The 18,597-nt window shown below is 36.2% G+C and overlaps 1 protein-coding gene across 1 annotated transcript; it reads right to left on the reverse strand.

Moving 5' to 3' along the window:
* Positions 1-13,892: 13,892 nt before the first annotated feature.
* On the reverse strand, positions 13,893-15,745 carry LOC142621658 (melianol synthase CYP71BQ5-like). The gene is made up of 2 exons (XM_075794984.1): positions 14,772-15,745; positions 13,893-14,681 (listed from the first exon to the last, which is right to left on the reverse strand). Exons 1-2 carry the CDS (start codon positions 15,678-15,680, stop codon positions 14,049-14,051), a joined length of 1,542 nt encoding a protein of 513 aa, XP_075651099.1. The 5' UTR covers positions 15,681-15,745; the 3' UTR covers positions 13,893-14,048.
* Between the last annotated feature and the right edge of the window lie 2,852 nt (positions 15,746-18,597).

The following is an 18,597-nucleotide window of genomic DNA, read 5'->3' on the forward strand; positions in this document are numbered from 1 at the left end:
TAAGAATCTAATAAAATGAAAGAAACACATAACATGTAAAATATGAAATGTAAGCACTAAAAAATAAATGATTAAAATAACCAAAAAATAGGGAAAAAAAGACCTTCTGTCATGTATCTCACACTTGTAGCTATGGCATGGATAAACACCCTTAGCCTTTCCTCAGCCTCTTTTCTTTTGTACAATAAATCCTGCCAACAATGGAATAAGTAAAAATAAATAATAAGCTTTAGGCATACAATTGGTATATTAGCAGATAGATATTATTAGGGAAATATTAAGTATTACATTTTCTACCCCATTAATCACACCACTAGAAGAAATAAGTGTTTCATTAGTTGGAGACTCAGATGATAAAGGTGAAACTATTGTGATCCCAAAAAAATATTATAGTCTACTGGTTTCTCCAATGAAAGTAAGAGTCGCAACGTAAAGAATTATAGACCCTACCAAAGGAAAAAAAAACATTCATGTAAAATTCAATAGGTTAATGTCGATTAAATCATATTAAGGTGGCCCCACATCAATAGTTCTTTGTTTCTTTTGCCTCTAGTTTTGCTCTTCTAGTGGCCCCACATCACTGCTCGTCTAGCTTTCAATTTAACTCCAAATTTTTTTCTTTTTTCAAAAATAATAGGAATAGGACAGCCATGGACACAGCTACAAATACCTTAAAATTTACAAGCACAAATAATAGGAATAGGATAGCCTTGTATAGTCATTTGTTTCGCTCTGTAACCCTTTTTGACTAAAAAAAATCACAAAACAAGAGAGAGAGAGAGGGAGAGAGAGAGTATCTTGCCGGCGGCAAGTAGAGGAAATGGACAGTGATGGGCTGCTAGAAGGTCTTTGAGAAATAAAGAATGAGAGCAAACCCTTTTTTTCTTAGAATCAAATGAGAGCAAACCTGATAGTGAGTTAGAGACCTAGAGGCTAGAATGGCAATCAGCGCTTTTGTTTCTCTTCATTATTATTATTATTTTGCATTTAATGAGTTATTGTAACATACATTATATCTGTTGTGGCAAAATTTTTTTGTTATAATAGGATATCCATTATAATAGCTGTGTAAAGCTGGCTCAAACTCAGGTATTATGACAACAATTGTGCTTTGTCACAATAAATCCTTTTTATTTTTTTGAAAGACCACTAGAATTAGGAAAAGTTGTAGCAGGAACTCTCCCTCCAAAACTTAAAAAAAAATACAAATTTTGAAATATTTAGTACAACTTTTTCTTATTTTTTAGTTTTTTTAACGGGTTGTGGAGAGATTTGTTGTTACATGTATTTTGGTGCTTGATAAACTTTGTATTATTATTTAATATTTTTCAGTAATGTATGTACTAATCATTATTGAATTTTGTTAAAGAAGATTTTATACAAAGGCATGAAAGTCTAGAAAACCCTAAAACACAAAAGAATACCTAAAACCCACTCAAAATCTCCATACTCAACCTAATGTGATCCTATTGAGTGGTCAAAGACCCAACTTCGATGGTTGATCATGTTTGACCAATTTTGACCGAGTTTTACAAACTTTGACTGCTCAGTTCTTACAATTTGACCGTTCGATTGCTGTCATACTTCACCAACACCAATATCTCACAACATTCTTCTAATCCAACGGTCGAATTTTGGATTTGAGTCTAGAGCATTACAGACATGTGTTATTGTACCAAAATACTATGAATTTTTTATTGGTCACATTCTCTCAATCCAACTATTAGATTGAGCTCAAAATTTATTAAAACTAATATTTTATCCCACTCTTTTAATCTAACGGTGAAATTTTAAATCTGATTTTTTTTTCATAAGATGGACACATGTTGTATCCACCTATCATGACACTTCAATCACTAAAAATATTCAATACTCTTCCAAGAGAGTTATACACCATATAAACATTACTAAGAATTGAGAAAATGACCTACAAAATGACCCCAGTGGATTTGCATGTGACTTTTGACTATTTTGTTTTGCCATTTTAAAACTTGAAACTAATAAAACATGAAAATCAAGAAAACCTTAAAACACTAACCAATACCCAAAACCCAATTAAAACCTCACCGATCAACCAAATTTGATCAAGTTAAATGGTCCTGGAACCAACTCTGAAGTTTGACTAGAGATTGACCAAGTTTGATTGACTTTGACGAAATTTCGCAAGCTTTGACTACGCTGTTCTCACAATCTGACCGTCTTTGTCACTGTACTTCACAAAGAAACCCTTAAAACACTGACCAATTCCCAAAACACACTCAAAACCTCCCTACTGAACATAATTTGATCCTATCGAGTGGTCATAGACCCAACTTTGATGGTTGATCATGTTTGACCAAGTTCTGCAAACTTTTACTACTCATTTTTCACAATCTGACCATCTAATTGATGTCATACTTTGCCAACACCAATATCTAACCACATTCTTCCAATCCAACGGTCGGATTTTGGATTTGAGTCTAGAGCATTATGGACATGTGTTGTTGTACCAACACACCAAGAAATTTTGATTGGTCACGTTTTCCTAATCCAACCATTTGATTGAGCTCAAAATTCATCAAAACCAATATTTTATCCTACATTTTCAATCCAATGGTCAAATTTTAAATCTGACTATAGCACAAGGTGGATGCGTGTCGTATCTGCCTATAATGAAACTTCAATAACTAAAAATATCTGATACTCTAATAATTAAGAGAGTTATACACTATATAAGTATTACTAATAATCGAGAAAATAATCTGCAAAATACAACAAAAACCTACAAAATGACCTCGAATGGATTTGCATATGACTTTTGACTTTGCCATTTTAAAACTTGAAACTAATAAAAACATGAAAACCAAGAAAACCTTAAAACATTGATCAATACCCAAAACCCACTTAAAACCTCCTTGAACAACCTAATTTGATCAAATCCAGTGGTCTTAGAACCAATTTTGAATTTTGACCAAGATTGACCAAGTTTAATTGACTTTGATGAAATTTCGCAAGATTTGACTACTCTGTTCTCCCAATCTGACCGTCTGATTATCATTGTAATTTACAAACACAAATATTTCACCACATTCTACCAATTCAACGGTCAGATTTTGGATCTCCATCTAATTTCATAATGGACACATGTTGTTGTACCCACCCACTTGGAAACTTTAATTAACCTGTTGACACAATCTGACCATTCAAAATCACTGAAATACGCCATCAAAGCTAGGAAATGATTGAAATGCCCATAAACTTCTAAAAATTACCAATGTCGACAACGTAGGTCCATTGCAAACATTATTTATTGGGAGGGATCTAATTCCATTACTAATACATTTTTTCTTTTAAAGTAAATTAACTATTTACAACAATCAGCATGTTTGTCGTAAATACAAACTCAATTAGAAAAATAAAAAAATTAATTGCAATGGATAAATGTCATCACAAAAGTGAAAAGTATGGGGGGAATTTTCCCTCCAAAATATTTTATCGATGGCTTCATGTCTGTCGCTAATACCTTTTTTTTTTTTTTTTTAACGATGGAATAATATTTTTTTGCAAATAATAACACCATAAAAAAATATATTTTTTGTATTTTCGATGCACAAAAGCCATCACAAGTGTTAATAGTGCCGATGGTGTTTCTTCTGCCGTCGTAAATAATACCCTCTTTTATATTTACGATGGAAGATTGTTTGTCGCAAATACTAACACCATAAAAAATATATGATTTGTATTTTCGACGTATCAAAGCCGTCACAAGTGTTAATAGTTTCGACAATTTTTCTTCAGTCGTCATAATTAATACTTTACTAGCAACAGACAATTTTATGCTGTAGTAAAAAGTAAGGTAGGACAATTCCCTCCAAAAAAAAATCACATTTTCGACAAAAATAATAGGCATTTTCGACAAACTCATTTTGCTGTCACAAATGTGTTAATTTTTGACGAGTATTTGTCGACAGAAGAGATTTCCCATCGAAAAAGCTAGTTTTTACGACAGCTTTTTGTAATCGTCAAAAATGTTTCATCGCAAATAGCAATCTTTTTTGTAGTGGAAGGTTTAAGACTCCTAATTCAAGTACTATTAGGAGTGCCAGGTGGCTTGAATGCTTTATATAAAGCTTGTATGTGTATTTCACAAAAAGAGAGTAAAGAGATTCAGAGAGACTAAACAGTAAAACACAATTTTGAAGCCGATTGAAGGAAAAATATTAGTGCTTTGTGCGGCACTGAGAGAAAAAAGAAAATGTGATTTTTCTTTTGCTCAAGACACATAAGGAAGATAAATTGGGGATTTTCTTTAGGGCGATTATTTGGGTGCTATAACCACATGGAGTTGAATTATTCAGATCAGAAGATCTTGCTGCTAAATTTTTTGGTGAAGTTGTATTTGTTTCTAGAGATATTATTGTTGTGGGGTACAAAAATCCAATCAGGAGACTGTGCTACGTGTCATACCTGAGGCTAAGGAGAACACTGTAGCTCCGAGGAGATCACACTCTCAGATGGTAAGGCCACTTCAATGACACGTAACCAGAGCAGGTCACACTGAAGAGAAGAAGTTTCAGGAAAGGGGTCAGTCCTAACTAAAAGGATGGCGGCTGCCACCACATTTAATACTTCCCACCAAATCTCCTAGTCGCATTTATGTGAAGAAGACCCCTAAATAGTGCTACCTTGATTGACACAACTCACAAGGGGTTTGGTAAGGGGCCTAATGGAACAAGCACTTTAGTGATAGCCTGAGCAACTAACAACTAGAGGACCAAGATCATCTAAAGGGGGCTATATAATGTGAGAGACCTTCTAGAGGAAAGGGATCTAATAAAAAATGGCGGAAAGGAATAATGTAGCTACTTAGAATAGAAATGGTAACTAAGTCAGAAGGAATATATTCAATAACCATTCTCCTCGGACTTTGCCATGCAACAATTTTCTCTACATAGAGTTTAATTTTCTTTATTTTCCTATCTTCCTTGACCTGTTGTGCGTGTTGATCCTTCAGTGGAAACCTAGCCTCCAAGCCCACTCTTTACAAATTCATTATGTTGGACTATTTGGACCTTAGTCCTATTGCTACTTGGGCTCAGGATTCAAACATAGCCTTTACAATTGGCGCCGTTTGTGGAAAAGGGCTTGAGCTTCAGCAAGATCAACGTTTAGCCATGGTAGGTCCGGGGCCGCACAAGGAGGAATCTGTTGGCTCTCAACGCCAAGATCGTTTCCTCAATCTTGAGCGGAGAAGGGATTGGGAGGTTAGCGTACACACCACATGCACAAGTAGTAGCCAGTCTCAAGGTAGGAGTCATTTCTCTCATGAGGAAAATACTAGGAGCTTGCAGGTGGAGATAGACTGTCTGCGTAGGAAATTATGCCACAAGCGACGCAGAGGAACTCCCTCCAATTTTAGCCATTCTTCTGATGATAACGGAAATGATAGCTACCGACCTAAATCGAGGACTCCTCCCAGTGAGTCTTTTTCCTAAGACGAGGAGCACAGAGATAGGCGGAGAGGGAAGAGTCCACCTTGTAAGGGCCTAAGCAAGGATGCATTGAGCAGGGTCCTGACTTAGATCTCCAAGTCCCCCTTCACCTACAGGGTTAAGGTAGGAAGGCTTCCTCGGCGGCTTACTCCAACTGATTTTTACCATGTACAATGACAAGACGGACCCTGTGGAGCTTGTTAGCCACATCAACCAGAAAATGGTGGTCCACTCAAAGAATGAGACCTTGATGTGCAAGGTATTCCCATCGAGTCTAGGGCCAGTAACGATGAGATGGTTCAGTGGCTTGAGGGAAGGCTCCATTGAATCCTTCAAGGAGCTTACAAGGGCCTTTGGGTCTCGATTCGTTACTTGTAACATTGTTCTTTGGCCGTTGGATTCCCTATTGTCCATGACTATGCAAGAAGGGGAAACTCTGAAAACGTACTCCAACAGATATTGAGAGATGTTTTACGAGATAGATGGGAACTTCGATGACATAGCTATATGGAGGTTTAAAGTCAGGCTACCTGCCGAGCACGGCTTGAGAAAATCTTTGATTAGGAAATTCGTCAAGAGTATACGCTAGCTCATGGACCGTATTGACAAATACAAGCGGGTTGAGGAGGATCAACAATAAGAAAAAGGGAAAGCCAAGTCGATCCCTCAGGACAGGGGGATTTTAGGTCGGACAGATACAACAACAACTGTCCTTAGAGAGATTTCACAGGACAATCGACATCTCCAGCTGCCTAAGTGGTCAACACGGTGTTCCGAGAGCTTGTATATCAAATCTTGGTGAAAATTAAGAATGAACCGTACTTTCACTAGCCAAACAAGATGGGAGGAGATCCTGCGAAGCGCAACAAAAGCCTTCATTGCCAATACCACCAGAAGCAAGGACACACCACAGAAGATTGCAAGACTTTATGGAATCACTTAGAGTAGCTAGTTTGAAGCGGAAAGTCGAAGCAATTCTTGCACTAAGCTAGTGAGTAGGGTGGCCAGGCAGGATCAGGAGCTCAAGGAAATACTTCCGCGAGACCACCTTTAGGCACAATTAGTGTCATCTTGGCTGCCCTAGGGAGGACCTGTTCTTAGCCATCCACGATGATGTCTGTAGCTCAGCCACCTACGGGGGACTCACCCCCTAATTCGAAGAAGGCCAGATCAAAAGGCAGACCAACTTTGAGCTTTTCCGATGAGGATAAAATTGGAACCTTATAGCCACATGACAATGCCTTAGTGGTTACTCTCAGGATTGGAGGATACGACATTAAAAAAGTGCTAGTGGATCAGAGCAACGGTGCTAAGATCATGTACCCCGACCTATATAGGGAACTAAAGCTGAAGTCCGAGGACCTAACCTACTACGATTCCCCTCTAATAAGGTTTAATGGGAAGATCATCTTTCCAAAAGGCCAAATTCAACTACCTGTCCAGATAGGGGCAGAGGTCGTAGAAGTGAACTTCATCATGGTAGATGGCTACTCCCCCTACACTACTATTGTGGCAAGACCTTAGTTTCACGCCATAGGAGCTATAGCCTCCACACTGCTAGTGAAGTATCCGTTTGAGGAGCTAGTGGGGAGCCGATCTATGACTAGGCAATGCATGGTGGCCGCAATTAGACATTAGATCGAGAATGAGTCCTCAGCCTCTATGGGACGAGACTTATAGCAATCAAAGGTGCCGGTGCTGTCCACGGAGGTAGAGGAAGTAGGGGCAAAATGCAAGCAATTGGAAAGGGTTGTCATTGGCAACAATGCGGAGAAGTTCTTTCAAATTGGAGTTCAATTGCCTCTTCGGGAAAGGCAATAGCTGATAGATTTCCTAAAAAAAAATACTGATGTGTTCACATCGAGCACCTATGAAGCCTTTGGGGTGGATCCAGATTTCATTTGCCATCATTTAAACGTCAACCACTCTACCATCCCCAAGAAGTAACCACCTCAGCGCCCATCCAGAGAACATTCTGACGCTATTAAGGGGGAAGTACTCAAGCTCAAGCAGGCTGGGGCTATAAAAAAGGTGTTTTACCCCGAGTGGCTGGCCAACACTAGGCTTGTCCACGGGTCGGTCCAAGTCGGGTTTGTTCCCAACCTGGAACCGACCTGACCATGTCGGGTCTCCAACATCCAGACCCGCCACCGACCGTTAGATGAGTCGGTTCGGGCGACTTGAATATCGGGTAAAAATCGGTCGGTGGTCGATCGGACTCGGGGTAGATGAAACTAGGTGAAATCAGGTCGGAACTGGCCAAATCTGCTAGATCCGGCCAAAACATGGCCGGATCGAGCAAATAATCGGAAATCTTCACCAAATATGTCAAGCGAATTTCTTTTCTCACCAAATCTGTCGAGCAAATTTCTTTTCTCACCAAATCTTGAAAAGATCTCGACGAGTTCTCGACGAGTTCTCGAAGAGATCTTGCCGGATCTCGCCAGATCTCGCCGGATCTGTCAAGAAATGATAAAAAATCCTCATACTTGAGAAAATCGGTGGGTGTTTCCAATATATAAGCAAGGATTGGTTGGAATTGAATTTTGAAGAGCAGACCCATCAATTGACCTGCTAGTCTTGGTTTTTGGAGGTTGAAACCTGCTGCCGACCATCACTTGTGTCAGGTCGGTCGATTTCGGGTACGGGTCAGACGATTCGCCTTGGGTTAGTCGGGTACGGGTTCTGGTGGATAGCCCTAGCAAACACAGTGGTGGTGAAAAAGAAAATTGGGATGTGGTGAGTATGTGTAGACTTTACAGACTTAAATAAAGCTTGCCCGAAGGACACTTTCCCCCTGCCTCGAATAGATCAATTGGTGGACGTAACTGTAGGCCATGATGAAGGGCATGCAATACTATTTGTTAGTGGTACTTGGAAGCTTACAAAGGGAGCCATTCTTGGGACACCGCAACAGAATGGTGTGGCTAAGCGCATGAATAGAACTCTCAATGAGCGTGCTAGGAGTATGAGGTTGCATACTGGACTACCAAAAACTTTCTGGGTTGATGCTGTTAGCACTGCAGCTTACCTGATAAACCGAGGATCATCAGTTCCCATGGAGTTTAGACTTCTTGAGGAGGTTTGGAGAGGTAAAGAGGTAAAGATTTCCCATTTAAAGGTTTTCCCATTAAAGGTTTTTGGTTGTGTTTCTTATGTTCATATCGATTTTGATGCTCGTAGTAAACTTGATAAAAAATCTAAAATATGTTTTTTTATTGGCTATGGTGATGAGAAATTTGGCTATAGGTTTTGGGATGAACAAAATAGGAAAATCATCAAATGTAGAAATGTGATATTTAATGAATAGGTTATGTATAAGGACATGTCAACTGTAGTGTTAGATGTTACAGAGATAGATCAAAATAAATCTGAGTTTGTCAACTTAGATGGATTGAATGAAAGTACTGTCCAGAAAATGGGTGAAAAAGATAAAGAGAATGTGGATTCACAGGTAGATCAGAGTACAATTGTAGTTGAAGTTCGCAAATATTCCAGGACCATTAGACCTCCACAATGTTATTCACTTGCTCTAAATTATCTCCTGCTAACTGATGGTGGTGAGCTAGAGTGTTATGATGAAGTATTGCAAGATGAGAATTCAAGCAAGTGAGAGTTAGCCATGAAGGATGAGATGGATTCTTTGTTGGAGAATCCGACATGGGAACTAACTAAATTGCCAATAGGAAAGAAGGCTTTGCACAACAAGTGGGTATACAAAATAAAGAATGAGTATGATGGTAGTAAACATTACAAGGCTAGATTAGTTATTAAAGGGCTCCAGTTGTGAAGATGTCAACAATTAGATTGGTACTAGGAATGGTTGCTGTGGAAAACTTACATCTTAAGCAGTTAGATGTGAAGACGGCATTCTTTCATGGTGATTTGGAGGAAGACATTTACATGATTTAATCAGAAGGGTTCATTGTTCAGGGACAAGAGAATCTAGTCTGCAGACTGAGAAAGTGCTTGTATGGCCTAAAACAAGCTCCTAGACAGTGGTACAAGAAATTTGACAGTTTTATGCATAGAATTGGGTTCAAGAGATGTGAAGCTGATCACTGTTGCTATGTTAAGTTTTTTTACAATTCTTACATCACTTTCTCTTGTATGTGGATGATATGCTTATTGTAGGGTCTAGCATTAAGGAGATTAATAATCTAAAGAAGCAATTGTCAAAATAGTTTGCAATTAAGGATTTGGGAGTTGCAAAGCAAATCCTTGGTATGAGAATCATTAGAAACAAGGCTAATGGTACATTGAAGCTTTCATAGTCAGATTATGTGAAGAAAATTCTCAACAAATTCAACATGAATGAAGCTAAACCAGTGAGCACACCCTTGGGTAGTCATTTCAAACTAAGCAAAGAATAGTCACAGAAGACAGAAGAAGAAATGGACTATATGAGCAAGGTTCCCTATGCCTCAGCTATTGGTAGCTTGATGTATGCTATGGTGTGTACAAGGCCAGACATTGCACATGCAATGGGAGTTGTGAGCAGATACATGAGTAGGCCAGGAAAGCAGTATTGGGAGGCAGTTAAGTGGATTCTGAGATATTTGAGAGGTTTATCAAATATATGTCTTTGCTTCACAAATGCAAGTTTGAAACTGCAAGGTTATGTAGATGCTGATTTCACTGGTGATATTGATAGTAGAAAGAGTACTACTGAGTTTGTATTTACTCTAGGTGGTACAACTATATCTTGGGCTACAAATTTATAAAAGATTTTTACTTTGTCTACTACAGAAGCTGAGTATGTTGTAGCAACATAAGCTGGAAAGGAGATGATTTGGCTACATGGCTTCTTAGATGAATTGGGTAAGAAGCAAGAGATGGGCATTCTACATAATGACAGCCAGAGTGCAATTTTTCTTGCTAAAAATTCAGTTTTTCATTCAAAGTCGAAGCATATACAGACAAAATACCATTTTATCCGGTCTTATTGAAGATAAGTTGGTAATACTAAAGAAGATTTGTGGATCTAAGAATCTGATAGACATGTTGACTAAGGGTGTCACTATTGAGAAGCTGAATCTGTGTGCCAGTAGGTCTTCTAGCTTGAAGATAGGCGAATGAGTTGCAAGGATGGGGGATTGTTTTTGGAAGATAGCAGTTGATGTTGGTGATTGAACTAGTCTCCAAGTGGGAGATTTGTTGAGATTTGTAGAGCCTAGTTGTATTTGATCTGGTTGATGATTTGACCCAGCTCATTGTAAATCATGTGCAAAGGATATAGAAAATGCAGTTTTTGGTGATTAGTTTTTTTTTTTTTTTCTTGGTTGTTTTTGAGAGAGTGAAAAACTGTACGACTGCACTTTGTATTTTTCTCTGATAATAGTGAAATTCCTACAACTCCGTGGATGTAGGCAAATTGTCAAATCACGTAAATATTATCTTGTGCGTGTGATTTTTTTTTTTTTTTGGCGTGTGTTTTCTCTATTTTCGTTTCTCATAAGTTTGAGAATTTCGTGTTAATTCCCTATAGTTTGGTGGTAAGAGTCTTCTCATCACTTCACATGATTGCCCCGTTAAGGCCCTAGTCGTACATGTGGTATTGCCTTTACCGTCACGTAACAAGAGGTCAATAAGTCCACATTAGAGATCTTTTTTGTTATAACTTGCAAGTAACAAATAAGAAATTGATTTGATATATAACCTAACGTAGAAGAGACCTGGACAACCTTCAATTTGTGGGATAAATTTAAATCCCAAAATATGTAAGTCAATGCGTTGGTTGCATAAATTGTGGATTATTTATCTTGAGGGTTAACACAATAGTTATCTTTTCTACCAGTTGGAGTGATACAATAAAAAACAAACATTTGATAATGATTTCACATATCACGACTAGTGGAAAACGAGTACGTATATTAGCCAAACACAAGTAGCCAAAGCTGAATTGCTTGACAAAGTTTACAAATATGAAATATCCTTAATCTATATATACCAGAGATTAACTTCAGGAGCTGGTGTAAAAGGCCCATTTTACACCATTAATCATTAAAAACCACGTCACATCTTTAATGAAAAACCAAAAGACTATCACACATAATTCTAACTCAATTAAATCTACAACCCTCAAACACGGAGAACTAAATGCCTAAACCCCATTTCATCTCCTCCTCTCCTCAAATATTTATTATTATTATACTCCTGTTGAGCCACTTCATTGGACACATCATTAGTCTTCTATTTTTAATTTTTCCTTCAATATTTTTATAATGTTAAATATATAAATATATTAGTTTTACAAATTCATTTTAGGCGGTTTTAATCTTACATATTCATCTACTTTAATTTTGATGTTATAACTAAATAATAAATCAATGGAGAAAAAAAAAAGTGTTGTCTACATATATTCCTCTTGGACGGTTTTAACTTTAAAAATTATTTTACTCATTTATCTTCCTTTATTTTGATTCTTTTTATTCTCATCATCTTAGCTGTTACGAGAAATTTGCGACTCTTATATTTTTCCTATACAAAAAAGTTCTCTCTCTCTCTCTCTCTCTCAATTTTTTTTTTCATTTTTTGTTATTTTTTTTTCTTGCATTTGTACCTTAGATTGATGAATTTTTGTGTTTTTTAGAACTCTAATTTTTGTTGTTTATAACTGAAAATTTAAATCAATGAAGAATAATGTTTTTTTTATAAATTGTCTATAAAAAGGTAGTCACAAGTCTTACTTAATCATTGATGGTAGAAAAGATACAACCTGATAACTGTCCATAGGAGGATCTCCTACGAGAGGTTTGTACCTTTGTTGTCCTATTATTAACTAATTCAGTTATGTTCCTTGATGCAAGTTTTTTTATTATATTTTTTTTATCATTTTGTTTACAACATTATATATTTTTGATGAATGGTGTTTGTTGATTTGATTTGGGGAAAAAATCATTTTATAATATGTAATATTTTGTGTTGTTGTTAGGTTTTAGTTTATTTCAAAAATAATAGAATAGTTTGGAGTCTTTGGACAAACTGATGAAGAACAGTCAGTACAGTTGAAGTTACTGGTCTTTGTGTAGTTTCCTTTCATTGTTTGTAAATATTTTGTTTAACAAATTAGTAGCAAATTTTTATATCTTTGTTATATGATGTTCTTAGATGCTTTAGTAATTGTTTTAAGAATTTTTATAAATATTTTATATTATTCTTCATCTTTCTTACCTTATTAATGTATTCTTTGATATTTTGAAGAAAACAAATTCAATTTTGTGTTCAAAATTATTTATGTATCTATTTATTTTTCACATATTGGTTTATATGTTAGATTAGATTATGAAAGCATTAACAAAATACTTCTTCTCTTTTTTTCAAAAGCAAAAAAATCTCTACTTTTTTCCCCTTTGGAATTGTACTCTTGGTTTTTTTTTTTTTCTTTTTAAGGAAAAGAATTACAATCATTTATTTTTACCTTTATTTATATATATATATATATATATATATATATATATATATTGTAAATTGTAGTTTTGTTGAGTTTTATTAGTTTTTTAGATATACGTTTTTCAGTGTTTTTGATTGTATGGTAGAAAAATTAGGTTTGAGAAAGTTTGTTTAAAATTAAAGGAATAATTTCTAAATTCTTATAAACTTTTTAATGATACACAAAATATCATTTATAACTTTTATTAAAGAATTATTATTTTCACTAACTTTTGAATTCTTGAGAAAAATTGTATTGTTATTTTGATTTTGGTACAATAGATATTATATATATTACATTTGTGATTGTTCCTATAATAAATGAAAATATGATTATAAATAACATTACTATTTATTTAATTAGTTCAAATATAAAAATAGAAATAAAAATAATGAAGTCATCCTAAAAATATTATTACGCACGAGGCTCGCAGCTAGTTCTATTAAAATGACAACTTGTATTAAAGGATGTATTGAGGTTTGATACCAAAAAGTACAGAATGTGGAGCAATAAATTTTCGTCCTTTGTATCACTTTGAGTCTCTCGTGAAATTTAGTACCTACACTAAAAGGCAGTTGCTTCTGCTGAGGCAGAAACTAGTTCTTGTGTATACTGGTATTGAGGCAGAAACTACTTTTTCTGTGTATTTGTGTCTTTTACTTTTTCATTTGACCTTTTATTTTGTCTCATCATCTGCTTCAATTAAGGTCTAAAAGTTCTCCACCTGTAACTTTCTTTACTTTTTAGTGCATGTCTTTTGTAATTTTAGATGGGGAAATGTGAGTATGATTCTTTTTGTTTAGTTGTAAACTTTCAGGGAAAAAAATGTATAGAACACTAAAAATGCCTCAGAAATCATAAATATAAAAATATTGATGGTTCAAAAGTTGGTATCATCATGATTAAGGGGATAGAAGATAGGTACAAAAATGAACTTCTAATTTAGTTTATCTATTAGAAAGTGACGAACATACAACCTGAGGAAATGGCTCAAAAATTGTATCTATAAGTTTACAGAGCTGACATTCAAATGAAGATAGAAGTTTAACTTCTTTATTCTCTTAAAAATTGTTTATTTGCCATACCACCCAAACTAAACATATTCCATTAATGTCAAACAGACACATAAAACTAGGTATTACATCCTATTGACTACATGTCTCCATAAGAAAGGGAAAACGAGGAGTAACATTTAAATACAAATCATTCTTTCTCCTACAGGTTGATCCAAAATTCTCAGTCATGTCAAGTTCTTCTGGTTTGACTTCATTTGGTAGTTTCCAGTCAAAGTGGTATAGCAATTGAGCAAGTGCAAGTTCAATAATTGCAATACCAAATGTTATGCCTGGACACATCCTTCTTCCAGCCCCAAATGGAAGGAATTCAAAGTCATTCCCTTTAAAATCAACAGAAGAACCATGGAACCTCTCTGGCTGAAAGCAATCAGCGTTAACCCAATAATCTGGATCTCTCCCTATAGCCCACACATTGACAATAACTTTGGTTTTAGTAGTTATGTCATATCCATTGATTTCACATCTCTCCCTGCATTCCCTTGGGATTAAGGTTGCAGGAGGATGTAATCGTAAAGTTTCTTTAACAACTAATTTCACATAATCTAACTTCTGAATGTCTGTATATTCAATTTTCCTCTTTCCTTCTAAGACCTTGCGCACTTCAGCTTGTGCCTTCTCCATTACCTTAGGGTTTCTTAGCAACTCTGACATTGCCCATTCTAAGGTTGTTGCTGCAGTCTCACCCCCTGCAAGGTAGATTTCCTGAAAAATATTTGATATAACTTTTGAGTTATATAAATCTTGTTAGTAGTTGAAAAACACTTACTATTGCAAGAGTCTATTAAGTCATACCGAAGTGACAGCTTTGATGTGCTTGGTTGTGATCTCAAATTTGAGGTCGCTCGACTTCTGAAGTTTTAGGAGCACATCAACAAGATCTTCCTTGCATGAAGAGTCATTGGTGGTGCTAGTGGTTATCATATTCATTTTATGATCATCAATTATATCCTGAAGAATGCTGTCCCTCTTTTGGTGAAGTCTTTTCAAGGCAGTCTTCATCCCATTGATTGAAGCAATAAATTTAAGTGAAGGATACAGATCTGGCACATTAAAACCTGAACTAAGCACCATTATCTCCTTAACCAGAGATATGAACTCGTCTTGACCTTTGCACTTTTCTCCAAATGCTGCTCTAGAAGTTACAGTATTTGTCATGGCGAATAAATTCTTGCTGAGATTGATGGAAAGCCCGTTGGACGAAGCAAGAGTTTCAATAAGATTCCATACCTCTTCTTCTCTTACTGATCTAAATGAGTGAACTCGCTGAGCTGTTAGAAGTTCCAAAACACAAATTTTTCTCATTTGTCTCCAGCAATCGCCATAGGGAGTGGCAAGAATGCCTGAATAATCATATGAGAGAAATTCACTCACAAAAAAGTCAGGCCTTTGTGCAAAACAAAGTTCATGTGTTTTCAATACCTCTCTTGCTGCTTTTGGTGACGAAATGATCACCGCTGATACCTCACCCAACTGTAGCCGCATAACAGGTCCATGTTTCTTTGCTAAATCTCTCAAAGAAGAATGAGGTAATGGTCCTGAGGTAATCAACTGATGCAAATTCCCTATAAGAGGAAGCTTCCACGGCCCTGGTGGCGACTTCAGGATGGTACCTCGGGCTTTATTTCTCTTCCAATATGCCACCAGTACCAAAAGGAAGAAGAAAGAGGTAAGGATTGAAGTAAAAGATAGTAACTGGAACATTATGGACACTGAAGAAGCTCTTACAAATTTGTGAACTGATAGGTTTCTGGTGCAATTTAAGTACTCTTTTATAGAAATATCATGCACTTAAAACAATTTTGTAAGCATATAATAATGTCATCCAGGAATCATTAGCATTTTAAAAGCGACTGTGCAGGTGTGACTTAGTGGTAAAAGTCCTCTTATTACTTCACATGATGGTTGAAAAGAATTGAGTAATTTAAGTAGTGACAATTCAATGAATGTGTTGAGGCCACAATAATAACCTCATTAAAGTTCCGGTAATATACATTGTATGTTCCTTACTGTCACATGATGTAAGGTTGGTAAATCCACACCGAAAACCTCTTTTTGTTGTTCAGCCAAAAATAAAGAGAAAGTGATTTCATATTATAACTTGCAAGTAAGAAAAAAGTAAAACAATAAAGAAATTGATTTGATATATAACCTAACGTAAAAGAGATTGATTTGATATATAACCTAACGTAAAAGAGACCTGGACAACCTTCAATTATTTATCTGCTTGTGGCCGATTTATCTTGAGGGTTAACTTAATACTTATCTTTTTCTACAAGTTAGAGTAAAAAAAAAAAAAAAATACATTTGATAATGACTTCATATATCATAACAAGTAGGGGAAACGAGAACGTATATTAGCCAAAAACAAATAGCCAAATCTGAACTGCTTGACAAAGTCCACAAATATGAAATATCCTTAATTCAAATAAAATGACAACATGTATTAGAGGGAGTATCGAGGTTTGTTACCAAAAAGTATAGAATGTGGAGCAACAAATTCCGTCCTTATTACTTGAGTCTGATGAAATTTAAAACCTACGTACCAACCTAATGACAACACTGAAAGGCAACATAGGGTTCTAACATGATAGGCCAAAAATGTATTGACCTCTTGTGATGGATTAATTGATTAATTAGTCAAGTTTAATTAATTAACAAATTTAACATGTAAACGCGTGGTAACACAAACAAATCACCAATAAACTAAAGTGCAGCGGAAAGTAAATTTGACACGGAGATTTATTTATAAATGGAAAAAACCTCCAAGGCAAAAACTCCACCGGGTAATTTTAAGGTCACTACTCCCAAGAATCCACTATTATCACAACAAACGGTTACAAGTAAAGGAATCTCAGTACCTTCTACCAACCTACAGTTGAACCCTTACCCCAATATCCAATTAGACTTGTTCTGTAATGACAATCTCTCATTTTGATGCACGGCTCCCAATATGTGACTAACCAATTGCGCGGATCCCAGTACGCAACTTCAATCACCAACTTGAGAAAGATGTTGGCTGCAAAGTTCTTCAGTTCATCAGTTCATCCTCACGATGAAGAACAAGAAGATGCTTGGTTACAAAACCTTACGGTGTACAAACACAGCAGCTTCTTCACAAAAAGATGAACTAAGGCAAATTTTGTCTCCGATCACAAATTGCTTGAACAGACTTTGCTCAATACTTGTGTAACTTGTGTTTTCTTTGACGGCCCTTAAAATAATCTTTTTATATGTCTAGGGTTATGAGAAAAGAAGGCCCAAAGACATATCCACGGATTTGAATCAAAACATATCTGAAAATTTGTTTTTCTTAAATCTTGACAGCTAGAGGTGTCGAGATGCTGTTGAGTAGCTGTTGAGCGTCGGGGCTGGAACAGCTTCTTAAGCTTGATAGATGCTAGCTGTCGAGCCAGCTGTCGAGCTTTAATGATAGACACTTCTTCAACTTGTTTCTTGAACAGACTTGCATGGTTTTAACAGTTGATCTTGAAACCTTGTTTCTTGAAGTATTAAAAACATCAAAGGATTAGCAAATTACATAAAAGAACGACATATGTTCTTAATAAGTGAACCACATATATCTTAACAATCTCCTCCTTTGGCAATCTGTGACAAAACCACAACAAACAAATGAATATATGAGAGAAGTCATAAAGAACTTAACTCATGCTCATTTGTTGAATATAATAAAATCTATCCTAACACAAACTCTTGAAAAACTTTGCAAGAAGAGAGTTTATGACAAGTAGACTTTGACAACCTATATTTCTGAAACACTTTAAACAAAACACATCAAGGCACCTTTGTGTGAAGTAGAAATAATAGATTGCATACAAAAAAATAAGAAGCATGTGTATAAAGAGAGAAAAGAAACAACACATATAGAGATAAGTGAATAAAACATACATCATCACATATATATCTAAGATAAGCATCATGTATGTAAAACAATTGTCACAAGACCTCGGTACAAGAACAAAGTATCTCCAACAAAGAAAGAAAAGAAAAGATACATGTAATCCTTACTGCATCTCTCAAAAATAAACAAACACTCCCCCTAACAAAAATCTCATTTATCCTAACTCTCCCCTTAAGAAAGACTACTCTCATATCCAAAACTACTCCCCCTTTTTGTCATAAGTGACAAAGGGTAAGAGTGTCAAGTAGACATCTCGGCAAAACTGGAAGAGCTATTATCTCCATCCTCATCATTATCATCGTCGCTGGAACCATCATCAGGCGTCTCAGATGCCTCGAGAGGAGAAGAGGGAGACTCCACAAAACCACCAAGGTGAGGCTGCCGTCTAGCAATACGGCCAACACGGGTGATCACCTGATACAACTCAGTAGAAAGTGTATCAAGGCGAGCATCCATGCGCTGAAGCTGTGGCATGACCACATCCAAAGTCACACCTCCTGCTGAAGAAGAGGGAGCAGAGGTAGAAGGAGCTGAAGGAGTGGGAGGAACTGCTAAACCAGACCGCCTCGAACGAAACTGTGCCTCGCTCTGTTTAATGGTAGCGAAGTTAATGGCACACATAACGGAAAAATGGTCGAATGAGGGAAAAGGAACAGATTTAATAGCACACATAGCAAAAGGAAAGATGAGATTATCACG

This window comes from Castanea sativa, chromosome 1, assembly GCF_040712315.1.
Source record: "Castanea sativa cultivar Marrone di Chiusa Pesio chromosome 1, ASM4071231v1".
NCBI lineage: Eukaryota > Viridiplantae > Streptophyta > Magnoliopsida > Fagales > Fagaceae > Castanea > Castanea sativa.